Source organism: Rattus norvegicus, chromosome 19 (genome assembly GCF_036323735.1).
Source record: "Rattus norvegicus strain BN/NHsdMcwi chromosome 19, GRCr8, whole genome shotgun sequence".
Classification (NCBI taxonomy): domain Eukaryota; kingdom Metazoa; phylum Chordata; class Mammalia; order Rodentia; family Muridae; genus Rattus; species Rattus norvegicus.
This window is the reverse complement of record NC_086037.1, coordinates 68,040,262-68,066,473: the sequence shown is the minus strand read 5'-3', so window position 1 is coordinate 68,066,473 and position 26,212 is coordinate 68,040,262. Positions and strand designations below refer to the sequence as shown.

Sequence of the window (26,212 nt, the reverse complement as noted above, 5' to 3'; positions counted from 1 at the left end):
ACAGTGTACTTCCATATAATAAATCTTAGAAAAACAAAACTGGAGCTACTCATAAACTGTAGAGACATACACAAAAGAAAACCTTAGAATCAACCTATGTATCAACTTTACACACAAGAATGGCTTTCAGGGGTTGGGGATTTAGCTCAGTGGTAGAGGGCTTGCCTAGGAAGCGCAAGGCCCTGGGTTCGGTCCCCAGCTCCGGAAAAAAAAAAAAAAAGAAAAAAAGAAAAAAAAAAGAATGGATTTCAACTCAAAGTGACCACCCACCACCACCACTAGAGCTCTTAACCACTGAGCCAATCTCCAGCAACTTCTCAAGAGTCTTATACTGCAGTTCCAGGCTGATGTGATCACCTCCATGAGTACCTTCAGTCACCCAACCAGGCTTAGCTCACCTCTCAGCAGGTCTATCCATTCTAAATACTTTTAAAAAATTTATTTAATGTATATGACCACACTCGCTGTCTTCAGACACACCAGAGGAGGGCATTGAGGGCATCGGATTATGGATACTCAGTGGCTGTCTCAAAGCGGGTGAGAGGGAAACCAAAGTGGTTCATAGCTCCCATGGTACCAGAGCTGACCGGTAGAAGTTATTTGATTGCACAAATAACTCGGCCTCGGATTTCCCACATCTGGGGCTGGAGATGGTCTGGTGAGGTGACTAAGCACACTTGCTCTCACAGAGGACCACTTTTTTGCTAGACACCAGATCAGTGCACAGTACACCCACATACACTCAAGATGCCAAAAACGTCATTTTCCTGCAGGAGCAACTCCTGCCCCCTTGTGGACACTCGCAGGTGACCAAACCTAGCACTATTCCACTTGGTGTCCTGGAACTGGTAGGCGTGTAACCCAGGACCTTTCCAGATCACCTCAACCACTCAAATGTGGGACTAAAGACCCATTTAGAGTGCTTTCCAGTGGTTAACTGCTGCAGGGGACAAAGCAGGCACTGAGCACTGCTTGGACAAAAAAAACCCTCAGGCCCCCAAACCTCTCTGGGTTCTCCTTGCTGCCTCAGGCACAGAAAATGCTACACAAGCAGGGCAGAATAGGGGTTACATGGTTCTAAGTCATTGTTAGGGACAAACAAGTACCTAACCCTGGCAGTCACACCAGAAGAAAAAAATGCAGAACAAAATCCATGGGCCAGCCCTTCTCTAGGCTAAGGTAGATGAGCTCCTGATACAGCAGACAGCAGCCACCCCAAGGCAAGACCTGCTGACAGTGAAGAACTTTAGGGCACGGGAGCTCAAAGCTGGTGTCCACAGGCAGCCTCCCACCCCACCTCAGTTAACCAAGGCCCACAATGCTGAATCTCAACCCCATCCCTTAGGGATACCTTAACACAAGCCTGCAGAACACAGTTATGTGCAAAAAAGACACACAGAAACCCAGCTTTTTTGCTTTATGGAAAATTTATTACAACTCTCCAGCCGCGCATTATTTCTTCTTCTCAACGTCTTGCTCTGCGGCTTCTTTCGCCCTCTTTGCTCGGATGCCGAAGAGCCGGGCATTGGCTCGGGCCATGCGAAGGCTGGCGAAAGCCTTAAAGTTCTTCTCCTCTTCCGTGATGGCTCTGGCCTTCTCCTTTTTGTACACCTGGAAAGAGAACACAAGTCAAGACCACCCACACAACCTGTCCACAAGACCAACGCTGCCCCAGCCCTTGGGCACACGCAGAACCGCCCTCTAGGATTAAAAGTAAGTTACACTTCTATCTCCAGGGTTGAGATGGGAGGATCCCGAGTTGAAGCCACTCTGGATCAGCCGTGGCTGAGTATGAAACGTGAGAAAATAATTAAATGGCATGGCTTTAGTAATGACACAGAAGAACGAGCTTCAATGAGGAAATGCCTCGTAAGATAGGGCTTGCCTTTATCCCTAGCACTCAAAACAGGTGCAGGTGTGGGTTAGGGGCCAGCCTGGTCTACTGAGTGAGCAAAGGCTACAGAGAAATCCTGCTGTGTACAGGGATTAAACCTGTAGGGCCTTCTTTTAAGTCATTTACGTGGGAGAATGCACCCCACCCAGCACAGGGCCACCCCCAGCTGGTGGTTCTGGCCGCAGCAGCAGCAACTTCTCCCTGGGGCCTCACGTTCCTGGCCTGACTTTCTCTAAGGCCCAAGTGCAAGGAAAAACTTGCGTTTCATCGCAGCCACAGAGAGCACAATTCCCAAGCACCCAAGTAGGGAGTGCTAAGTTAATGCTTTAGGGACAGCAGCCCATCCTTTAAAATGTTGGGGTTAGCCCATGGTGGTGGCGAATGCCTTTAACCCCGCACATGGGAGGCAGACAGGATGTCTGAGCTCAAGGCCAGCTAGATGATATAAAGAAACACTTTCTCTCAAAGCAGAACAAACAAGACAAGGATTGGAAGGTTGCTCCCAAGGTAAGAGCTCTCCAGTGTCTGCAACATACACTTTACACCTGCCAATCACACAGAGACTACGTAAGCAGTGTCCACTCACATTCCGGATGGGCATCACAGGTCCTGTTAGCTGCGTGGCCAATTTAAGTTCTTCAGCCTGTTTTCAAGAGGAAGAAAAAGTTAAGTCCGCCTTCTTTCTCAGGCCTATTGCTTACAGACCCCATCGCCATGGCAACTACAGCTCCTCCAAAGAACACAGCAAACCCATCTTCTAATCCCACACCGACAAGACACCCACTGCTCCTTGTCACAGAACTCGTCACACTTTGAATATGGAGGTATCTTATGTACAGACACGTCCCTAGATGACCTGATGGGGCTGAAGGCTCTAGGACAGCAAATCAGGGCCCAAGTCAATGGCTTCCAACATTAACAAACGCGGAAAGTCCAGGGACGGCACAGTGGTTCCCACGGGATCTGCACACCTCACTTCCCCAGTGAGCTCTAATCTCCCACTGCTGCCAACTGTTAAGAGGCCGCACTGTCAACTCCGCAGAGCTGGGTCCAGGACCACAGACTTATCCGGTAACACCGAAGCAGAGCCCCACCGACGCCCCACAGCACTTACAGAACTGTCTCCCTTCTTCGGAGCAGAAGGCTTCCTGGGGAAAAGTATGAGCTTGGAGCGGTACTCCTTCAGGCGCTGCACGTTGGCCTGCAGTGACTCCGTGGATTTGTTTCGCCTCCTTGGGTCCACGGAGATGCCGATGGTGCGTGCCATTTTCTTGTGGATACCAGCCACCTGCCCAGACACAGCACCGGGTGAAACACCTCGAAGCACCGTCCCCCCACGCTAGCCTTGCCGAGAAAGCTCGTAGTCAGATGGAAAAGGGTTCAAAAGTACTTTCATCAAGACAGTACAGCGATTCCGGAGAATGTCATCATTCCACCGAGCCCGGGCGGACTGACACGGAGACCCTTCCCTGCCGCACTCACCCTGAGCTCCTCCAGGCTGAAGCCCCTGCCAGCCCGGACCTTGGTGTGGTATCTAACTGTAGGGCACCTCACGATGGGCCTGATGGGACCGGACGCGGGGCGAGGGGCGATGCGGCGCGCTTTCGCCTGCCGGGCCTTGCGTCTGCAGGGAGAACACGGGGTTACCTCTGTCCCGCACGCGTCCACGCTGGCGCCCCGCACTGGGACCCACGCGAGGCCCGCGCGACGCTCACCTGCGGATCTTGCGGGCCGGCTGGTTGAACCACGTGTCCACTCGCTGCTGCCAGTCCTTGTGGAAGTGGGGCTTCAGGATCATGCCATTCCGGCTGGGCGCCATGGCTGCCTAAGGCCGCGAGGGAGAGGAGGGCGGCAGGTGAAGGCCAGAGTCCCGAGCCCCCGCCCCGGGTCCTCCCGCCCCTGCCCTGGCTCCATGCTGTCGTCGCCTCGGCTCTTCCATGGCTGCCCGGGCAGCCTCTCTTCGCCGATGACAGCGGATGGAGAGCGATGGAGCCCGATGCAGCGCGATGGAACGGCCGGCGATAGAGACTCACCTCCTGTACAGGAGAACGGCCGAGCGGAAAGGATCGGGCACCGCAAAGCACCCTGGGGTTGTAGGGAGTCCGGGCCAATCCAAAACACCAATCAAAAGCAGGTGAAGAAGGAAATGACGTCACGCGAACCCGCCTACCGGCGGACCATCGCCTCTCTAGCCCTCTGGTTGGATGTTCTCACTGGTTCCGGGTTGGTAATTCTGGCGTGCTCAGAGGCGCAGGGCTAGACCTATGAATTCTACTCCTTAAAAATCTTTCTCCCTCCTAGATCTGGTGTTCTTCTCTTAAGAGGTGTGGTGTAAGTTGCTAAGATTTTCCTGGAACTCATGCTTCCCCAGAGCTGAGGCGTGCACCACCATTCCAGACTTTTTGTTGTCTTGAGGTTTTTATTTATTTTTACTTTATTTCTATGACTGCTTCCCTTTCTCCTGTCTGTGCGTCTGACCCCCTGGTACCGGAGTTACTGGGTGCTGAGAATTGAACTTCTGAAAGAACAAGCAGCCAGTGCTCGTAACTGCCGAGTCATTTCTCCAGCTGGATCCAAACTCCCCATTTACTTAGATCAACTCCTTGGAGGTCTGGTGTGACCAAATGCAAATACTGCATTCCTATCCATAAAGGCAGCCACGACAACAAAAGGAAGCAGCCAAAGCACCTGCACCTGTATGCCTATAACCCTGTCTTTTCCATTCCTCCCTCCCAATTACCAGGTTTCTTTCTGATAAAATCACTATAGAAGCTGTAGAAATGGGTCAGCAGTTAAGAGAGCTATAAATTTAAAAATCCACATTAAACCCGGGCCTGATGTCACAGGCCCATAACCAAAACTATTTTAGAAACTGAGACCGGACAATAGCAATTTCAATGCTTCTTGAGCAACTTAAAACTCTCTTTCAAAATAAAAAACGAAGGGCTGGCAAGATGATCAGAGGGTTGAAGGTACTTGTTGCCACCGAGTCTGACCATTTGATTCCTGGGACCCACGTGGTAGAAGAAAACTGAGGTCCCCAAGTTGTCTGCTGAGCTACCTATGTGCACCATGATATTCTGTCTCTCTCTCTCTCTTACACACACACACACACACACACACACACACACACACACACACGAAAAATATAATAATGAAGAGGGCTGATGTAATTCTTGTCTATTGGATGAATCTAAATTCAATCCTCAGCGGGGGTGGGGGGCAGTGTGTGTGTGTGTGTAAATCAGAAATTGATGTTGAACCATCTTCCCAGCACAGAGAAAATGTCTGTGGGAACGGAAGGGAGGTTGTGATCTCGTTTCTCTCGTTACCAAGGACACAGAGGTGAAGAGTTGTGCAAAGACTTGGCTGGTGCAGTTGTTCAAGCTCTAGCTACAGTTCCTGGTCTCTTGGGCAGAGAACTCTGCAGGCACTAATCCGCCCAAGAGCTTCTTGGATAACACCCTTGCCCAAGAGGCATGCTGTGCACAGGCTTGCATTGTCTTGCACATCGAGCCCCAGCTGCTTATGGCTGTGATGTGCTCATCACTCTGGGGCAAGCTGCTCCTGCAGTAGCCCCTCCCCTCCCGGTGGGTGCTTACTGAAATTCAGGTGTTTGGGAGTGTCAGAAAAAAACCCTAGCCTAATCCAGTAGTAAGCCACACACATACAAACACACACTTTTTTTTCCTAAAGATTTTTGTTTATATGAGTACACTGCAGCTGTCTTCAGACACATACCATGGGATTATGAGCCACCATGTGGTTGCTGGGAATTGAACTCAGGACCTCTGGAAAAGCAGTCAGTGCTCTTAACTGCTGAGCCCATCCATCTCTCCAGCCCTTTTTTTCTTAAGGCAGGGTCTTTCTTGTGTAGCCCTGGCTGTCCTGGCTCACTCTGTAGACCAGGCTGGCCTTGAGCTCAGCAATCCCCTTGCCTCTGCCAGCAATAAGCTTTCTTTCATTTATAATCTGAAACTCCTTTAGTCATATAACCTTGATTCTTTTTTATTTTTTTTTAAGATTTATTTATTATATATATATATATATAAGTACACTGTAGCTGTCTTCAGATACACCAGAAGAGGCCATCGGATCTCTTTACAGATGGTTGTGAGCCACCATGTAGTTGCTGGGAATTGAACTCATGACCTCTGGAAGAGCAGTCGGGTACTCTTAACCACTGAACCATCTCTCCAGCCCCTTTTTTGATTTTTAAAGATTACTAATTTAATATGTATGTGTGAGAGCCTGCAGGAGTTAAGTGTGCCACGTGTCTTCATGAGCTCAGAGACCAGAAGAGAGCACTGGATCCCTTAGAACTAGAGTTACACAGGTGGCTGTGAGGTGCCGTATAGGTGCTGGGAATTGAACCTTGGGATCCTTCTGCAAAAGCTCTAAGTGCTCTTAACTACTGAGCCATAACTTTCTGTCAGGTAGCAGTGTTTTTGGATTTGGTGGTACACATCGATTATCCTAGCAACCAGAAGACAGAAAGAGGAGGATCACTGGGAGCACCAGCAAGGGTTAATCAGGACCTGGTCTCCAAAAAACAGAAATTAGGGCCGGAAAGGTGGTTCAGTGTTTAAGAGCATTTACTTGTTCTTGCAAAGGACCTATGTTTGATGACCAACAACCACAGTGTGGTCACAACCATAGCTGTAGTTCTAGGGGATCCTGTGCTCTCTCCTGACATCCAAGGGCAGTAAGCACTTGCATAGTAGTACCAAGCATACACATGTGGTACTCAGGCCAAACACACACAAAATTGAAAAAAAAAATCTATAAAAAGAAAAAATACATGCATATAGAAGTAGGCCGATGGGACTGTTTCAGTGGTTCAGTGTCCACATTTGTTTATTATCAGTCTTTTATAGAGATGGGGTCTCATTATGTAGCCTTAGCTGGTGTGGAGGTCAACTAAGCGGGGCCCAACACTCATCAAGGCCCGCCTGTTCCTGGCTCCCCGGGCATGTGTGCGCCTTGACAGGACTAGTCGGGGACAATCACAGTAGCCCAGTGACTGGACTCAGGTCACCAGGCTTGCAGAGCTATCTTGCCTGCCCAAGACCCTGCTTCAGAGAAATAGAAAACCTAGTTATGTGCTAATCTTTGGTTAAAAACCAGACCTCAGATGAAACCCACAATGTTCTTTTTTTTTTTTTTTTTGGTTCTTTTTTTCGGAGCTGGGGACCGAACCCAGGGCCTTGCGCTTCCTAGGCAAGCGCTCTACCACTGAGCTAAATCCCCAGCCCCGAAACCCACAATGTTCTTACACTGCAAGCTCCTTCAGCACCCCAGACGCTGCAGGTCCTACAACAGCTTCCTCAGGTGCACCACACAGGGCACTAACAACAATGTGCTGTGTCAGGAAGTTTCTGTAACCCAAGCTCCACACACACAGGAAGGGCGGGGCACCACACACAGGAACTACGAAGCAGCAAATGCCTGTGGCTACCCTGCATGGTTTGAACTGCATGGTTTGAGCCTACACAAAGGGCTCGCCTCTTGCCACTGAGGGGCTCAAAGTATAAAGTGAAAACAAGACCCGTGACTGCACAGCTCAAATGTGGCTTCCCTATCACAAAATGTGTGAGAGGTATCCGTTTTGGTAGAGGAAGTCAAGCACACTGCACAAGGAAAGGCGGGGGAGGGTCTCCAGTTGCAGATGCACACAGCAGTAGGTGGCAGTATTAGAATCTTCCAGTGCTTGTTCTGACGTTGGCCCCTCAGTGAGGGAGCCCTCTGAGGAGGACCACGGGCTCAGAGGGTCTTTCATCTTAGATCCCATTAGCATTCTGAGGGAATCCAGCACACAAACGGAATCATTCAGTCCAACTGTTGGGCTACTTTTCGAGCTGCGAGCCACACAGAGATGGCATCTGAAGCCCCAGGGGCTCAACTCAAGCATGTGCACTTCCCACATGAAAAGCAGTACAGATGGGAAGTTCCGTTTCTCTGCAAACAATTTACTAATCATAAATCAATAAATAGATATCACAAGTCTTCATCAGAAACCAGAGAGCTGACAGAGGCTGAGGTTTAAGTTCAGGTGAAAAGCATCTCGGAGGTGGAGGGCAGCTATGACAAGTTCTGTGATAACTGCAGGTGCATGGAGGAAGCCATTATCTGGGCCTTGGAGGTGGGGGCTAGGGAGCCGGAGCCTCCTCCTCCCCTGAGGCTTGTTTCTCCTTTTCAGCATCAATCCATTTCTGTGGTGCAATCATTTTCTTTGGCCCATGGGGCGGCGGGCCAATGAGCGCCTCAATGTCCTCATAGTTTATCACTTCCTTTTCCAGAAGGGCATTCGCCAGCTAGAAAGAACAAACAGGGCAGTGTGAGTGCCCCGGACAAAGATGAGAGCCTTGGAGGGCAGAGCATCAGAGATGAAGACCCATCCCACAGGACGCCTCTGTGTCCCAGTGAAGCAAGAGGACTGCCCTGTGAGCAGGGTGCCTCCCAAAGGCCAGCTTCCCAGAGACACAGGCGCAAAGGCAGTTCAAGCAAAGAATTGCTCCCTGTTTTTACCCTAAAAGTGATCTGTCAGCTGCCAGCCTCATTAACTTTTCTATTTCCTTTCAAAACCTCTGCTTATTTTTGGCAACTGCAATTTCCTTCACCAAACAAGGTACGTGTGTCTGGGAGAGGCAGGCAGGGTGCTGAGTAGAGAGGCTCAGGCTTGAACTGTGGAGACTGTGCTGACTGACACAATGGAGAGGGAGTTTTGCTACTTGGACACAGTCCTATATCATCATCATCGTCACCATCCACCATCATCATCATCACCACCACCACCATCACCATCATCATTTTATTCCCAGACAGGGTATCATTCAGGCTGACTTCAAACTTGCTATTCTCCTGCCTCAACTTCTTGAGTGCTGGGATTACAACATACGCTATCATGCCCATGCCTGGCCCAGAAAATATTCTTTCCTAAAGGTCCTGTGTCTGTGGCCATACCCTGCTATTTCTTGCTATTTGAGAAAACCCTTCCAAAGTTGGGCATTGTGGGACACGCCGTTAAACCCAGCATTTGGGAGGCAGAGGCAGACAGAGCTGTGAGTTCCAGGACAGCCAGGGGTATACTGAGAAACCCTGGGGGGTGGAGGGGAATTGGGGTAGGGACATGGACAAACTCTAAGAGCTGTGTAGAACACATCTTTAACTCCACAACACCAGAGGAAAAACTAAAGGCACACAGGTCTGAGGCCAGGCTAGCTCCAGGTCAGCTAGGGCTACATGGTGAACCCACTTCAGAACAACAAAACCACACAAGATCCTTCCAACTCAGCGGTTATGGGCGCTGGTGCATGAGCAAGGGTGGAGGAGAGTCACTGCTGAGCTGGCCTGACACACTTGTCGTAAAGACAGAAAACAGGTTCTCGCTAGTCAGGGGCTGTCATAATTGGCCATGCCGTCCCCTACACTTCCAGGGGCTCCCAAGATGGCCTCACCGCCTGCAGCTTGTCCAGGTTGTCCAGCAGCACCTTCTCAGTGTGTCTGTAGGCTCTGGCCACCAGCAGTCTTGCTTCCTGTAGAGGAGGAGGTAAGTCCGTCGTGAGAAAGGTATGAGCCATTGTTCACAGACTCGCTGCCTGCCAGCTCCAACGCCAAGGTGCAGACAGCACAAGTTCACCAACAGGCCCATCGTTCACAGTACACAGCAGCAGCGTCTCCCTCTCCCTCTGGCTGAGAAGCCCAGGCCAAGATGCACCCCCACCAGCTACCTTTACCCTAGAGTGACCTTCGGCTGGCTGCACTGCCCGAGCCACTGCAACTGGCCCTGAACAGAGCCAGGTACCAGGCTGGCCCAGCCTGCAGGCTACAGGGATCGTGTACACAGCTCGGCCATTTAGTGTCCTCATTTGACATTTTCCCAAGTTCTACATCTAGTTTATTTGGACCCATTCAGGCCCTCATTCAGGAGAACATACTTAACAGGTTAGAGGCCAGAACAAAAGCCCACCCACATTAGGCCACCAGGGCCTGCTCATCTGAGGGTGCAGGCTCTTACAGTCCACCCAGATGCTTCTCCAAATAGGCAGAGGTGCACAGCAGTAAGGCCTGTGCCCACTCACATGGTCCATCATCTGCTGGAGACCCTGGCTGAAGGGACGGCGTCCAATGCCCACGAGGCCCTCTTGTGCCTCAGGGAAGGATACGGGCCCAATGCTAGGAGCCATCCCAAACTGTTTCACCATGGAGTAGGCGATACGGGTAACCTTCCTCAAATCATCCTGGGCCCCTGGAATCAAGGAAGGGAGGAATTCTGAAGAGCGCATGTGCACAGGAACACCCGACCCAGGCCCTGTCACAGCCCAAGGAGCAACACCATACTTCCCAGGACGCTGTGCTTACAACTTGCACAGCACCAGACACTGGACACACTAACTCATGCTCTCCTTTTTACTGCATTGATTTTTACTGTGTGTCTGCACACACACTCACACACACACACACAGTCTGCATACACACTCACACAGTCTGTACACACACTCACACACACATGTCTGCATATACACACTCATACACACACAGTCTGCATACACACACACTCACACACACGTCTGCATATACACACTCACACAGTCTGCACACACACTCGTCTGCATATACATACTCATACACACACAGTCTGCATACACACACACTCACACACACACATCTGCATATACACACTCACACAGTCTGCACACACACTCACACTCACACACACATGTCTGCATACACACACACACGTCTGTATATACACACTCACACACACAGTCTGCATACACAGTCTGCACATACACACAGTCTGTACACACACATGTCTACACACACAGAGTCTACACACACACACACACACACACACACACACACACACACACACACGTGCGCAGGACTTGGTTCCCTTATTTTACAATATGGGTCCGAGGGTCTGAACCCCAGTCAGCAGCCTTGACAGCAGTGTTTGTACCTGCTGAGCCATTTCACTGTAACTGCTCAAGACATTGGTCTGCCGAACACCAGTGGCTCGCTCAAACGCTCAAGCCTGAGCCCAGGTCTGTACTAGGGAAGCCTGTCAGTCACTCTTTGGTTTGGTTTGGTTTTTTAAGAGGGTTTCTCTGGGGGGCTGGAGAGATGGCTCAGTGGTTAAGAGCACTGACTGCTCTTCCAGAGGTCTTGAGTTCAATTCCCAGCAACCACATGGTGGCTCACGACCGTCTGTAATGCGATCCGATGCCCTCTTCTGGTGTGTCTGAAGACAGCGACAGTGTAGTTATATATAATAAATAAATCTAAAAAAAAAAAAAAAAAGGTTTCTCTGTGTAGACCTCACTGAACCGGAACTCACTTTGAGACCAGGCTATGATGGGATCAAAGGCTCGCCCAACCACCTCTTAGCTCTTTTTGTTTTGTTTTGTTTTAAGCCTGTCACTCTTCGGGCACAATGTCCTTTCTGGATATTCAGTGAATGCTCCACTGTCCAGTTTGATGTAGCCATAGCCATGAGCAGTAACTAACCAATGACATTCAGTCCACGTACGTGACATTTTAAGCACCTGCCCAGAGTTCTACACTACACCTCTTCTACCAGTCTCACGTGCCAAGTGCACTGAGCACCAGGAGACGAGCACAACAGGACCCACTCTGACAGTCCCACCCAGGGCTATCTCCTCACCAGAGGTGACCCTGCTGAATGAGATGGCTTCAGCTGCACGGCCGCCTAGGGCCATGCACATCCGCTCAAACAGCTGCTCCTTGGTGAAGAGGTACTGGTCCCGAGGGAGCATCTGAGAGAAGCCCAGAGCAGCGTTTGTCCGAGGTGCTATGGAGACCTGCAGAAGAACAAACAACTTACCAGGGAGCGTGTGGCCTCAAAGAGAGGCAGGGGCCTCATAAAACTGTCATCACAGGACGCCAAGCAGCCGGCAGGCGAGTGTGCATATCCGTTCTTTTTATTTTCCATGTTTTTTAATTGGGTTTCTTTATAATTTTTATTTTAGGTATGTGAGTACACTGTGGCTGTCTTCAGACACATCATTAAGGGGGCATTGGACCCCATCACAGATGGTCGTGAGCCACCATGTGGTTGCTGGGATTTGAACTCAGGACCTCTGGAAGAGCAGTTAGTGCTCTTAACCGCTGAGCCATCTCTCCAGCCCTGGATATTTTCTTTATCTACATTTCAAATGTTATCCCTCTTCTCGCTCATCCCATTCTTAAAAACAACATCCCTCACACTGCAGAGGCCAGCTCATGGAAACAGGAGTTTCCGTATGGTGTGCCCCTGGTGGCACAGCAAGTCAATCTGACAGGCCTCTTAGAAGCAATCTAAGGTGTAAGGCAAACTCCACCTCATGACCCATAGAAACTCCAGAACGTACCCAAGGAAGAAGGCCAGCCTACCCTTGCCTTCTCCTCCTACAATGCAATGCCAGATATCTGAGGAAGGGGCAGGACTACTGCTCTAATAGGCCAAGAAAAACCTGTGTACGGCCACCTGTGAGCCCCAGCTAGAGGCTAGCATTAGCACTCAAAGTCAGGGCTGTAGCCACGACTCAGGTAAAGAGCTTGCCTAGCTAGTGTGTGCAAGGACATCACACGTGGGGATTGGATGGATCCCCTGGACCCAGAGTTACAGATGGTTGTGAGCCACTGTGTGGACGCTGGGACTTAACCTCAGAGTTCCATGTAAGAGCAGCCAGTGCTCTTAGCCACTAGGCCATCTCTCTAGCCACAACTTTTTTTCTTTCAGGGGATGCTGGGGATTCAACCCAGTGCCTTGCAGGTTTTTTGGGATAGGGTCTTTGTAATCTTGGCTGTCCTGGAACTCACTCCATAGACCAAGCTAGTCTCGAACTCACAGAGAACTGCCTGACTCTGCCTCCCCAGTGCTGGGATTAAAAAAAATGTTTAAAAGATGGTTTAATGTCTCTAATAAGGACATCTGTGGTCACAACTACTCTTGATCACAGATCATAGTGAGTGTCAGACCAGTAACAGTGCCTTCAGTTTCTTTCCCAGAACATAACCATGTCACTGGCTTGCATACATAAAAACCAAGTGACAATTCTCAGAATAAAATGAAATCTTGAGTTTGGTATTTGATTTTTTTTTTTTTGAGACATTGTTTTTCTTTGCTACTGAGTTTATTAATGCCCAGCCTGCTTCATGCTGGGTCTGGTCCCCAGATCTGTGACTGCTAAATACGCCATGGGATAGTAAATGGGAGTCAATGTCCTGCCAGTCCCAGGGACACACAAGGGACAGCTCCACACACTCTACTCTAAACAGACCAACCAATATGGACTTTGCTCTCAGCTCTGTTACCAGCAGGGAACCGAGCAAGAGTGTGCAGACTGTCTGCTGTCTGCTGCACTCTCATGCTGCACTGCTGGGTGGAGCAGCAGCGTCACAAAGCCCCCTGCGACTTGCCAGAGATAGTTAGGCTCCATCGCAGGTAAGCCAGGGTCATGCCTATTGGTGGTAACACGTCCTCTCACATAGGACAAACACACGTGGTGTTTCCCAAACCAGCTGGGTAAGGCCTATGGAGCGCAGGCCTGCCGGTCCCCACAACCCACCTTCATCACAGCCTCCGTGTGTTCCAGCAGCCAACCGACCAGGGCATGGCCAGACTCATGGAAAGCAACCACTCTCTGCTCCTCCTTGGAAAGGATCTTACTCTTTTTAGCAGTTCCTGGAAGAAGCCAAGGAAACAACACTCTGGGCACCTTCCAAGCGCCCTCTTCTTGCTCGGCATGTCTGTGTGAACTGTATTCTCACACAGACACCACTCAACACTCAAATTCAAGGGAACTCTAGGGTAGAATGGAGTGGAGGCTGACCCATTGTTTCTCTGGAAGCATCAATAACAGTTCTTTAGGAACTGATAGTCTAAACTCAGTCAGTCCCTTCCAGCCCCACCAGTGGCTTCTGACTCTGTCACTGACAGGATGAGGAGAGGCCCCTCTGCTGCTGTGCTCTGCTGCTATTACCATTGAGAGACGACCTCACACCTCAGGGGCAGGCCTACCTAAAGCTCCTTGCTCAGTTCTGGTCATTTATCATTCCAACCTTCTTTCTTTCTTCTGGAGTTGGGGTGATGGGGGTGGTTTTGAGACAAGGGTTTCTCTGTGTAGCCCTGGCTGTCCTGGAACTCACTCTGTAGACCAGGCTATCTTTGAACTCACAGAGATCCGCCTGCCTCTGCCTCCTCAGTGCAGCACCACCACTTGGCCCAACCCTAGTTCCCATCTGTGCATCTGTTTGCTGTTATTGCTGCTACTGGTTTTTAAGACAGGATATAACTGTGCAGCCCAGGCCTTCAAATGCAACCACACCAGACCCTGGTTTAATGGTTAGGTCGTGTCGGGGTTGGGGATTTAGCTCAGTGGTAGAGCGCTTGCCTAGGAAGCGCAAGGCCCTGGGTTCGATCCCCAGCTCCGAAAAAAAGAACCAAAAAAAAAAAAAAAATGGTTAGGACGTGTCACAAGGTTCCCAAGGCTGGAGCCCTGGAAGCAGCAAGTTCCTGAGGGAGGGGCAAACAGCTGCTGTTACTACCTGGTCTCTTCATGTCAGTCAGCAGAGTAAAGAGTGGAGGCTGCCTAAGAGATGGTCTTGTTCAGGCAAGGTGATATACTGCTTTAATCCCAGCACTCAGAAGACAGAGGTAGGACTTTTGTGAGTTTAAGGCCATCATGGTCTACACAGCAAGATCTAGGACAACTAGGGCTACATAGAGACCCTGTCTCAAAAAAAAAAAAAAAAAAAAAAAAGAGGAGGAGGAGGAGGAGGAAAGAAGGAAAAAAGAAAAGCTTTTTGGGTAAGCACTATCACAGAGCAACCTCACTCACTGGACATTATGATGTCTGCTTTTAATCCCAGCACTTGGGAGACGGAGTCAGGCAGATCTTTGTGCATTCAAGGGCAGGCTAATCTACACAGCCAGTTCCAGGCCAGCCAGGGCTGCACAGTGAGACCCCGTCAATAACCTCCAAACAAACAAAAAAAACGAACCAAACAAAAAACTCAAAAACCTCAAAAGACAAAGCAAACAAGCCACAGCCATCTTCTCGATGGAGAACGAGGCCTCCTCCGTCCTGTCAATCACCAGAGCCATTAGCCTCTGGACGGTGAGAGTCGGTGGCAGGTTCATGCCTCTCTCACAGACCCTACAGGTGTCCTTTAGGGCAGCAGCCTCTACCTGCATCAAACTAGGCTGTGCCTTACCTGGTTCAAAGCAGGCTCTCAGCCACTTCATGGTACCTGGGATAATCTACATCACAGCTGTGAGTACAGAGGTTTTTTTTTTTTTTTTTTTTTTTTTTTGAGTACAGAGGGTTTTTTTTCGGGGGGAAGAGGGGTAGAAGGCTTGAAATAAGGTCTGTCTATATAGTCCTGGTTGTCCTAGAACCCACTCTGTAGACCAAGCTGGCCCCAAACTCCCAGAGATCCTCCTGCCTCTGCTTCCCGAGTGCTGGGATTGAAGGCACGTACCATGCCTGCCTTGTTATACTCGGGCTGGCCTGGTACCCACTATGTAGACACAGATGACGTCTGACCTCCTGATCTTACACCTCCCAAGGATGGTTTTACAGATGTGTGTGCTAGCATATGCTGGACTTGAACGTGTTTTTCTATTTGCCTGGAGCAGGTATGTTCTTAGGTAAGTTTACAGTATCTCGAATGGAGGAGGGTAACAATCCCCTTGCTGTTATGCGATTAGAATATTACACTAACACAGAACATTCGAGCCTGGGTCTAGTTTCACCTACCCAGCCCTAACTTGTCTGAGCCCTAACGAAGGGTGTGGTCCTCCCACGTACCAGCAATGACGCGCTCCACAGCATACTCGAAGTTGAACGTGTGGACGGATGTGTGCCCCTCGCGTGCAGCGTGCAGTGCAGCCTCGTTGCAGATGTTGGCGATGTCGGCGCCTGTCAACACAAACCACAGGCAGGGATGGGGAGTGCTGCTGGCTCCGTCCTGTCAGCGTTTAGGAAAAGGAGAGAAGGAAGGAGGGAGACTCAGCTTTTAATGAAAAACAACAAAAAGGACTAGAGGCAGAAAGAAGAGGCAGAGGCTGCCATTACGGGGGAGGCTGAGGCAAGAGGACCATACGTTCTAGGCAAGCAGAGTCTACACAAAGGAACTCCGTCTCAAATAGCAAACTAAAGAGAAGCAAAGGAGGAAGAATAGAAGGAAAAGAGGGACAAAGGGAGGGAGGGAGGGAGAAATGCGTATGATTAAGGCAAAGCCACAGCCTGGCTTTAAGGGAACTTTCAATGCACACTGGCCTTAAAATGAGAGCTGTAAAGAAAGAGAGTCTGACTGTGCTTTCTAACTGAAAGGAATCACACAGGGGGTGGGAGCAGGCGGCCTGCTGGGACAGTGGTCAGAGAACACTGGCAGGCCGGCTCACAGCACTCCGAAGGCCGAGGCTCTAGGCTTGTCACGATGGCTTCTGCTACTCTGGTGGAGACATCACAACTGAAGCCTGAGGAGTCAGCATGAGCCACAGCACTGCTCGCTGTTGCTTCCACTTCCACACCCTCTTTCTGTCCCTGTGCTGCCTGCATCCGCACTAGAGCTCACCCAGGCCTGCCCTGACTTGTGTCTCAGAAGAGGGACAGCACACCCACAGGAAGAGTCCCTCACAGTGTGTACTTAGGTGGACTTCATACCACTGAATCCAGGAGTCAGCTCTGCCAGCCGCTGGGAGTAAAAACTGCTGGGCTGGGTCAACTTGAGGCCTTTCAGGTGCTGCTCGAAAATCTCCCGCCTCTCCTGTCACAAACAGAGAAGACAGAGTTAACTCAGACTTGCCTGACAAGGCAGTTCCCATCGCCTTCAAGCTCTGTGAAAGAGCCTTGCTGTTGTTCACAGCAACACTGGCTGTACCACAGCTGATGTTCTCACATGCACATGACTTGGAAACCAATTTAGAGAGCTCCAAGCAGCAATTTAAAGACAAAAAGAAAGTATACTAATAAATGTAAGTAAAGCATGGTACGCGTAGCAAACATTTATGCCTTGGCCAGCCACACACTCTGGATCCTGACATAAAATGTCTGACCCTGTCAGGAGATAGGCAGCTTCTCTCATACAGAGTGGCAAATTCTAGGGCTGCCCCACACACCTCTGCCCAGTGGTTTGCTCTCTCTCCTTCCACACAGATCCCTCTACCCACACCCTCACTCCCTGCTTTCAAGACTATAATGAAGACTCTTAAACCAGGGAGCAAACAGAAGCTTGTGAGGAAGAGGTTACCAGGCAGACAATCCTGGTTTCCAGGGCTTTCAACAGGCAGCACACTTCTAGGACAAAGTCAAGTGTGGTTACAAGAGGCAAGACAGTTAAGAGGCTGGAGAGAGGCTCAGAGGTTGGGGACACTTGTTCTTTCAGAGGACCCTGGCTTGGTTCTGCTTATGCAGACAGTGGCTCAGAACCATTTCTAACTCCAGTTGCAGGGGATCCAGGGAATCTGGTACCTCTTTTGAAACTTGCACTAGGCACACACAGCATGGACACACAAACAAGCAGGTAGACTCTTTTTTTTTTTTTTTTTTTTTAAGATTTATTTAATTATGTGAGTTCACTGTCGCTGTCTCCAGACACACCAGACGAGGGCATCGGATCCCAGTACAGATGGTTGTGAGCCACCATGTGGTTGCTGGGAGTTGAACTCAGGACCTCTGGAAGAGCAGTCAGCGCTCTTAACCGCTGAGCCATCTCTCCAGCCCAGGCAGACTCTTATATACATAAAAAAGCATAATTAAGTCTAAGAGGGAGGATGAAAATCCCAGGATTTCCCATGAAGTCCTCAATATGGAAGAAAGCGATGCCTCGTCTTGATTTGTAGGCATTTACTATGAAACTCACCTAAGCTGGACGGCGGCGGTGCATGCCCTTGACCCTAGCCAAGGCTACACAGAGAAAGCCTGTCTCAACAAACAAACAAGCAAGCAAGCAAGCCCTCTTCAACTAGACCAGTGCAGTCAACTGCAAACATTCAAGGATGAAGACAGAACACACTAGGCCAACCTCAGCAGACTGAGAAACTAAAAGAACAATGAGTAGGTACCAAGCAAGCCATATCACTAGGGCTCTGGAATCCCAGCATTCAAGAGGCTGAAGCTGGAGGATCATAAGTTCAAGGCCAGCCTGGAGAACATAGAAAGACTCTGTCTTAAAACCAAATCAGCCAAATCAACTCCAAAGGACACTGGGCATAATGGCAGCCAGAAGGGCATGGACACTTGGGTCCCAAGGAGCCGAGCACTGTCACACAAGCCTAGGTCCTTGAGGAAAGAGCCGTGACAGCTATAAAAGCAGAGCCTGCTGTCCCAGGCAGGGCAGGAAGGGTGCGGCGCGGGCCCCGAGAGCCGTGCCATGGAAGCTGACTGCCCCGTCCTTCTCAGCAGTTCTGACCTGGAGAGTGGGAAGATCGATGAAGACGTGCCTGTCGAGCCGACCGGGCCTCATCAGAGCGTTGTCCAGGACATCGGCTCGGTTGGTGGATGCCAAGACGATGACGTGGTCTGCGGTGCCCATTCCTGAGAGAACAGAGCAGACACAACCCTTGGAGCAGGGCATCAATGCAATGGCTTCCAATCAAGGCCATGCCAAAGTGTGAAGTTGCTTGTTTTTCAACAACAGCAGTTTTCTTTGGCCATATGTGGAGGCGGAACTGCCCAAAGTCCCCTGGAGATGCAGGTAGCATCCCTGGAAGGGAGTCATTTCCTTTCATCCTGAGGAGCTTCTTACTGAGCAGCAGCCATCTTTACTGTGCGGTGTCCAAACACTTTAATGTCTGGCTTTAGGTGGGGGGTTTCTTGTCTAAAATGTTGCAAGTGGGGCTGGAGATAGGACTCGGGGGTAAAAACAGTGCTACTCTTGCAGAAGAGCCAGGTTTGGATCCCAGCACGCACATCAGGAGGCTCCCAACCATCTTTAACTCCAGTTCCAGGGGATGGGATGCCTTCTGTTGACTGGCATCCATGGCACTAGGCACGCATGTACTACATACATGTACACACACGGGCAAGACACTGATACATAAAAAGTGGCTCAGAAACCACCCCAGACCCTAGACTAGATCTGACTGAGGAAGAAAGCACAAAACAAAACAATGAATCCAACCAACAAAGGCTTTGGCCAGGTGTGGTGGTACCCGCCATCTTTACTCCCCGCCCCTGCAAAGCAGAGGCAGAGGATCTCTGTGAGTTCTAGGTCACCCTGGTCTATGTAGCAAGCTCCAGGACACCAAGACATAGACCCCTTCCCCCTAAAATACACCCCAAACACAGAAACTGATAAAAAGGCCGAGGAGGGGTTAAGAATGTAGGTGAGTGGAGGAGTGTCTACCCCGCAGGATGCCCTCACTTCAATGTCAGGACCCGTAAACCAGTTCGGAGGGTGGTGTAAACCAGTTCAGAGGGTGGCATAAACCAGTTCGGAGGGTGGCATAAACCAGTTCAGAGGGTGGCATAAACTAGTTCGGAGGGTGGCATAAACTAGTTCAGAGGGTGGCATAAACTAGTCTGGAGGGTGGCGTAAACCAGTTCAGAGGGTGGCATAAACTAGTTCGGAGGGTGGCATAAACTACTTCAGAGGGTGGCGTAAACCAGTTCAGAGGGTGGCATAAACTAGTTCGGAGGGTGGCATAAACTAGTTCGGAGGGTGGCGTAAACCAGTTCAGAGGGTGGCATAAACTAGTTCGGAGGGTGGCATAAACTACTTCAGAGGGTGGCGTAAACCAGTTCAGAGGGTGGCATAAACTAGTTCAGAGGGTGGCATAAACTAGTTTGGAGGGTGGCGTATGTTACAGCAGCACTGTGGAGGCAGCATGACCTGAAGAGCAAGGCAGTCCTCAGTCACACACTGAGTCCAAGACTGGGATGCACGAGACTCTCAGAAGGAGGGAGGGAGGGAGGGAGGGAGGGAGGAAGGGAGGGAGGGAGGGAGAGAGGCAGGGAGGGGGTCACATCCTTTCACACTGCAAACTTGACAAGCCATGAGGACACAATAATTCACTGAGCCACAAGGACAGAGTAAGGCAGAGGGTCACCATCCCCAAGTCAAGCAGATGCCCACAAACAATGTTGATTTTTAAAAAATGAGCTTAAGAGTTCAGGAGACAGCAGACATGGCCCTCTGCCACAACCCAGTTTCTCTAGACTCTGAGCCTCTGGTCGGGTGATGACACAGGGAGTGGGAACTGAGAAGCTTCACTGAAAGCAGGAACAGAGAGAACCACACAGAGTGCTCTGGCCGCAGGCCTGCATGCCTGGTTTCATGCTCAGGCTGCTTTGCTTGTTTTAATGAGACATCATCTCTCTCAGCAGCCCTGGATGGCCCGAAACCTGCTGTGTAGATAACAAGAGAGTCTGCCTGCCTCTGCTCTCTGAGTACTGGGACTAAGGACATGCTCCAATACAGAACGACATACACAATAATATAACAACATACAAAAGTGTCCCAGGCCTGCAGGTATTTGAAGACTGAGGCAGGAGGATAGCAGGTTCAAGACCATCTTGGGCAACTAGTCAGTTTGTCTTGAAATAAAATATAAACGAAGGAGCCAGGTGTGACAGCACAAATCTGCAACCCCAACACTTTAGAAGGTGATGTAAGAGAACCAGAAGGTTAAAATCCTGAATTACATACAGGGTTCAAAGCCAGACTCTCAAACACACAAGCCAGGCATGATGACGCATGCCTTTCGCTGAATTTTGGAAGCAGAGGCAGGTGGATCTCTGAGTTCCAGGCCAGGAAAGGCTACATAGTGACACCTTGCCCCACAACCAACCAACTAACCAAACAACCAAACAAATAAAACTAAACAAAAGAGATACAACAGGGCTGGAGAGATGGCTCACTTAGGGGGACAAACACCCACACTTGCTGTGCCAGCATGAGGCTAAGCCTGAATTCTCAGAATTCCTGTAAAGCCAGGTGCACAGCACAAGCGCTACAGTCCTAGCCTTCATCGGGGAAGGCAGGGAGTGGAGGCAGCGGAATCCTCTGCAGCTTTCAAACCATCCAGGCTGCTAGAAGGTTGGTGTGGTGGGTGCGTGTAGAATATGCCCAAGAGGCAGGTAGTTAGGAAACATCACAACAGAGACATGGGATCCCAGTAGCCCCCTGTTCTTCATAAAGAGAAGCTGGCTATACCCTGACAATGTCCACACGGAGTAAAGGCCATTTATTAACACACAGCACCAATAAACCACCATCCCCACAGAGTGCAGGCTCACTCATGCTCACATTTAACCTTTGGTCTGACGTGGGGGATGCCCGTAAGCTGTGGCTCATGTGGAAATGGCTCTTAGCAAGGCCAGTGCTGCTCAATGCTGCTCTCTGGGACACAAACAGAGTCCCTTGTAATGTCAAGAAGCTATCAAGCCTGGCACCACTCAGGCCTTGGCCCATAGTGACCCAGCCCTCTTAGGGCTGACAGCAGCTGAGTCCCAGGCTGTGCATGCTCTGTCACTCACTCACCTGACACAGTGATGAGAAAATGCACCCTGACAGGGCAGCTGTGTAAACTGTGCTCACTGCTGCTCTGAAGATGCAGCCTAGATGCAACAAAAGCCATGGCGAGGCTGCCCCTGAAGTCACAAACACCCACCTGCCTTGCCTCCTGAGGGCTGGGACTAAGAACATGCACCACCGTGACTGGCTCCAAGTGCTCTTGATACAACCCAGGAGCTCGTGCATACAAGGCAAGAGCCCTACACCGCGCCAGTCACCAAGTCCTGCTAAGATTTTTCTTTTCTCCTCCCTCCCCGCTTAAAACAGAGTCTCATGATGTAGCTCTGGCTAGCCTAGAAGTTGCTATTTTGACCAGGCTGGCCTCAAACTCAGAGTTCCATCTGCCTTTGCCTCCCAAGTACTGGGATTAAAGGTGTGTGCCACCATTTCCGGCCCTGCTAGGACTTTCTAATGACTCTCCTGTGGAATCAGTGTTTACACTCTCCGTTTGTTTCCAAAAACATAGACCTGTGCATATGCCATAACAGACTGCTCGTGTTAAAAGCCCTTTCTCTAAGGCACCTGCGGCCAGGTGACTTCGTGGTAAGCAGGTGGGGAACAGGTGCTGGCCTTAAGCTCGCTTATGTAAGCTCATGGCACCTGTGCTGGGCCCTCCACCACGAGATTTCTCAGTTCCTTGGTGAGTTTTCCCACGAGCAGCACAACATCTGCTCTACTCCATCCTCCGCACTTCAATGAACAGAAACTGCTCTTCCTGAGGAAACGACAAAGACTAGTCTCAGGGCCTCTGAAGGAGCCAGCGTACACAGCTGTGAGCACACAAAGAGACTTGTTAGTGCTGGGCCAACTTGACAAGCAACGGGTTCCGCAGCCAACTCTGGGGCACAAACAGCTATTTTTATAGTAGTTCAGAGAAATTCAGCTCAGAAAAATGTCATGCTTTCTAGTAGACTCAAGACTCTTGAAAAAGGTGGCCTCTGTCTTTAAACTGAGTGAGGTAACAAACCAGTTAACAGATTTTCGGGTTTTTTTTGTTTGTTTGTTTTCCAGAGCTGAGGACCGAACCCAGGGCCTTGTGCTTGCTAGGCAAGCGCTCTACCACTGAGCTAAATCCCCAACCCCAGATTTTCAGTATAACTAGTTGAGTATTAATGTTATGAAATCCACTTAAGTCCTTACTTAAATAAAATCTCTCTTTGAGGAATGGGGCAGGGAAAGGCCACAGAAGGTTCACTGGCCAATGCTCAGAGGGACGAAGGCCACATGCTCAACTTCACTAATCACAGAGCCATAGCTGGAACAAGAAAGACCTTCATGCCAGGTCCCCAGTACCCATGAGTTTCAGCAGCCCTCTGCTCTTCACAGGGACCCTGCCCAGCTCTCCGAGGCATTTAGTGCTCTGGAACTTGACCTGAGCACCTGCTGTTGGCGTGCAAAGCAGCTGTCAGGGTCTCTGCTGCTTGCCGTGGGCTCTGAACTAATACACTGATAGACAACTGGACAACAAAGGGACAGAAAACAGGAGGGCTTCGAGCAGCTCTAGATGTCACCTTTCTCATGGCATCTCAGTCACGCAATACCTTCTCCTCGTCCTTATCAGACCCACCTGATACCACGATAGCTAGGTGAACTCTTGTGTGTGCTGTGAGAGAAAATAGCGTATGCATGTGTCCATGTGTGCAAGTATGTGCCTGTGTATGAAGGCCAAAGAATGACATCGCGTGTCCTTTATCACCCTCTACTGTGTAGTCCATCAAAGGAAGCCATGTTTGGTACAAACTGCCTTGAGGGTCATCACGTCATTTGACTGTTCCTACCAAATACATGCTTCGCCCAGCCTTAAGAACACATCCTGGGCCTGGCAGTGCTGGCCCACACCTGCAATCCCAGTGTTCGGGAGGCAGAGGCAGGTGGATCCCTATGAGTTATAGGCCAGCCTGGTCTGCATACCAAGTTCTAGGCCAGCTAGGGTTACATAGTGAGGCCTTGTCTCAAAACTAAAACAAAAACCATAAGCTGGGCATGGTGGCTCCTGCTTTTAATCTCAGTACTCAGGAGGCAGAGGCAGGCAGAGCTCTGAGTTTGAGACTGGCCTGGTCTACAGAATGAGTTCTAGGACAGCCAGGGCTGCACAGAGAAACCGTCTTAGAAAACCAAACAAACAAAACCAAAACAAATCCATGAGGTTATAATTGGCAAATTTATATTTTAACTTCAAAAATGTTCACAACAAATAAAATCAAAACACAGAAGGGGGGAGAGAGGGAGAGAGGGAGAGAGAAGGAGATGGCTCAGGTGGTAAAGGCTCTTATGGCCAAATCTGATGATTTGTGTTTCATCTCCAAGACCCATAAAATAAAGAGAGAACCAACTCACTAACAGTTGTCCTCTGACTATAATGTGCACCATGGCATGTGCCCCTTTGCACACACAAATAAACTATATTAATGCAATTTTCAAAAAATCTTTTAAAGATTTAAAAAAATCTAGAAATAGCTCAAAATAAAGTCCACATCTCCCCCACTGGGCTTCTCCATTACAAAGAAAAGCAACAGGAATGAGTCAGTCCGAAGTCTCCTTCACAGTGTCCCACACCTGCACCTCCTAGAACACAAGAATCCCCCACTGTGCCCCACGCTCCCCTCCAAAGGCAGAGACACACAGCAGAGAAATCGGGGGACCACAGCCAGGAGGCCTCGCTGCCAGCCGCCCCTCACAGCCCCAGCTTCCCTGACCACGCCTGACCAGTGAACTTCACTGCAGGTGAAGACCATGCTGAACACGTGTAAAGCCTTGCATTTACTTCCCAGCATAAAAAGGGGAAAGGAAAACTGAATTTCCTTAAGTTGACTTATTTTACATGTATGAATGTTTTGCCTGCAGTTATGTTATATGCACCATCTGTGTGCCTGGTACCCACTAGTTGGAAGGGCATTGGATGCCACGGAGTTATGGAGGTTGTGAGCCATCATGTGGATGCTGGAAACCAAAGCCAGGTCCTCTGTAAGAGCAGCAAGTACTCCTAACCACTGAGCCCTCTGTCCAGCTCCCAAGGCTGATGCGTTTTGTTTTATTTTGTTTTGTTTCTGATGTTTGTTTATAGCCCTGGCTGTCCTACTCTGTAGACCAGTCTGGCCTTGGACTCGGAGCTCTGCCTGCCTCTGCTTCCCCAGCACTGGGAATAGAGGTGTGAGGCACCATCAGGCTAAGCAGTCTTTCTTAAAGGTAGAAAACTGATGGGTAACCAACCCTTCAACTGACTGCTATTAGACGCCAACATCTAGAACATTCTCTGTGTAATGTCCTCATTAGGACAGGAGTGGACAGCAATACACAACAGTGACTGAAGAAAAATACCCTAGGTGCTAGAACAGAAAAGGTGACGAGATTCGTCTGCCCTAAAGCTATGACTCGGACCAGGTTCAGAGTCTCCTGCTGGTGTACAGCATATGGCGAAGCGTGCTGGGCACTGACCGTCCATCTCTACGAGGAGCTGGTTGAGGGTCTGCTCCTCTTCTGTGTTGGAGAACCCGGACATGGAGGTGGAGCGCTTCTTCCCCACAGCATCGATCTCATCAATGTACACAATGCAAGGGGCCCTGGCCCGGGCTTCCTTGAAGAGGCTGCGCACTCGGGCGGCTCCCAGGCCTGAGGAAACAGAGTCAAAAGACAGGTAAAGGAAAGCAACTCCTACTTTTGGGTCAGAGTCCTCCAAAGTGGCCTATGTCTAAGTGGCTGGTTCTGCAGATGGACCAGAAGCAGTCAGCATCTTGCCATCCTGGCCTCCCAAGCCGCAGGGGAAAGTGGAAGTTTCCAAGTTGATGTGGACCAAAGCTTACTGTGGTTTAAGGTAGGTTTCTCTGCGTAGCCCTGGCTGTCCCGGGACTCACTGTGTAGACCAGGCTGACCTTGAACTTAGAGATCGGCTTGCTTCTGTCTCCCAAGTGCTGGGTTAAAGGTGTGCACCACCACCTCCTTGGACCAAAGCTTATCTACTTTCACTTGGGCTGTCTGTCCTTCTCTGTAGCACTCAGCTTCTCATGTCAGGGAGGTTATGTGGAAAGCCAACCCAGGCACCGAGCCAATGAACCTGCCCACACTTTCAGCCCACACCTACCTCCAATGACCTCCACAAACTCTGGGCCAGCCATTGCTAAAAAGGGCACCTGAGCCTCCGTGGCCACTGCCTTGGCCAACAGCGTCTTCCCACAACCAGGGGGTCCCAGCAGCAGGGCACCCTTTGGAACCTTGGCACCCAGCTGAAGGAAACGCTCCGGGCTCTAGGCAGGAACAGACATAGGACTAAGTAGTCGGCATTTAACAGAGACTTTAAGTGACTCACACAGAGGAGCCTGTGACAGTCATGAACGTAGATCACAGCTGCAGTGCGTCCACAAAACAGTAAAGAGCTTCGTGCGGCCCTGGCTCCAAAAGAAAGGACGGCCCAGTTGAAGTGGGCCAGTCCACTCCTCTCTTCTGAAGGACGACTTAGGCTGGCACTGTTAGTTTACCAGCAGACACACACGGTGCCCGAGGTGAGAGAGTCACCCACTCATTCCATCTCACCCAGAGAACTCCCATCTCAAAGCCAAGTGTCTGCTCACCACAGCCCTCCTTGAAGACACGTCACCACCCCTCACGTCACCACCCCTCGCACCTCGCACTGGCTGAGCACACAAGCCTCACCTTCAGATAATCCACAAACTCTCGGACTTCCAGCTTGGCTTCGTGCATTCCCGCCACATCCTGGAAGCTGACTCCTTTCCCCGTCTTCCCGTCCACGATGGTGAAGCGCGCCATTTTAAGCTGATTCTGTGCAGAGAGTCAGGG

At 50.3% G+C, this 26,212-nt stretch overlaps 2 protein-coding genes and 1 non-coding gene across 9 annotated transcripts in view; all 3 read right to left on the bottom strand.

The window, feature by feature from the left end:
* Positions 1-1,408: 1,408 nt before the first annotated feature.
* On the bottom strand, positions 1,409-4,032 carry Rpl13 (ribosomal protein L13). Of its 2 annotated transcripts, NM_031101.1 has the most exon segments (6): positions 1,409-1,611; positions 2,481-2,537; positions 3,009-3,182; positions 3,377-3,518; positions 3,610-3,719; positions 3,928-3,960. In NM_031101.1, coding segments are annotated over 5 exon segments (636 nt in total). In that variant the 5' UTR covers positions 3,714-3,719; positions 3,928-3,960; the 3' UTR covers positions 1,409-1,452.
* LOC120098677 (small nucleolar RNA MBII-202) lies at positions 3,242-3,324 on the bottom strand. The gene has a single exon (XR_005497101.1). It is a non-coding gene; the product is annotated as a small nucleolar RNA MBII-202 (small nucleolar RNA).
* A 2,687-nt stretch (positions 4,033-6,719) lies between the features above and the next one.
* Positions 6,720-26,212, bottom strand: part of Spg7 (SPG7 matrix AAA peptidase subunit, paraplegin) — a 34,136-nt gene continuing 14,643 nt past the window's right edge. For 2 of the 6 annotated variants that reach the window (XM_039097806.2, XM_063278101.1), the window contains exons 7-17: positions 26,069-26,194; positions 25,500-25,662; positions 24,857-25,030; positions 18,317-18,441; positions 16,570-16,672; positions 15,712-15,822; positions 13,468-13,583; positions 11,562-11,718; positions 9,976-10,142; positions 9,352-9,429; positions 6,720-8,208 (exon numbers count right to left, since the gene is read on the bottom strand). In XM_039097806.2, the coding sequence (XP_038953734.1) occupies positions 8,044-8,208; positions 9,352-9,429; positions 9,976-10,142; positions 11,562-11,718; positions 13,468-13,583; positions 15,712-15,822; positions 16,570-16,672; positions 18,317-18,441; positions 24,857-25,030; positions 25,500-25,662; positions 26,069-26,194 (1,485 nt within the window). In that variant the 3' untranslated portion in view covers positions 6,720-8,043. Of the gene's footprint in view, positions 8,209-9,351; positions 9,430-9,975; positions 10,143-10,856; positions 11,179-11,561; positions 11,719-13,467; positions 13,584-15,711; positions 15,872-16,569; positions 16,673-18,316; positions 18,442-24,856; positions 25,031-25,499; positions 25,663-26,068; positions 26,195-26,212 lie in introns of those variants that run through there. The other 4 variants (NM_001399110.1, NM_181388.3, XR_010060009.1 and 1 more) reach the window with 4 other exon arrangements.

Bases quoted from the DNA above. Each gene is read 5' to 3' on its own strand.
- Rpl13 (XM_063278310.1), bottom strand. From the start codon at position 3,713: ATGGCGCCCAGCCGGAATGGCATGATCCTGAAGCCCCACTTCCACAAG. The intron at 3,183-3,376 runs GTGAGTGCGGCA...GTGTCTGGGCAG, and splicing joins TCAGCCTGGAGGAGCTCAGG to GTGGCTGGTATCCACAAGAA. The intron at 2,538-3,008 runs GTAAGTGCTGTG...TCTTGAAAACAG, and splicing joins CGAAGAAGGGAGACAGTTCT to GCTGAAGAACTTAAATTGGC.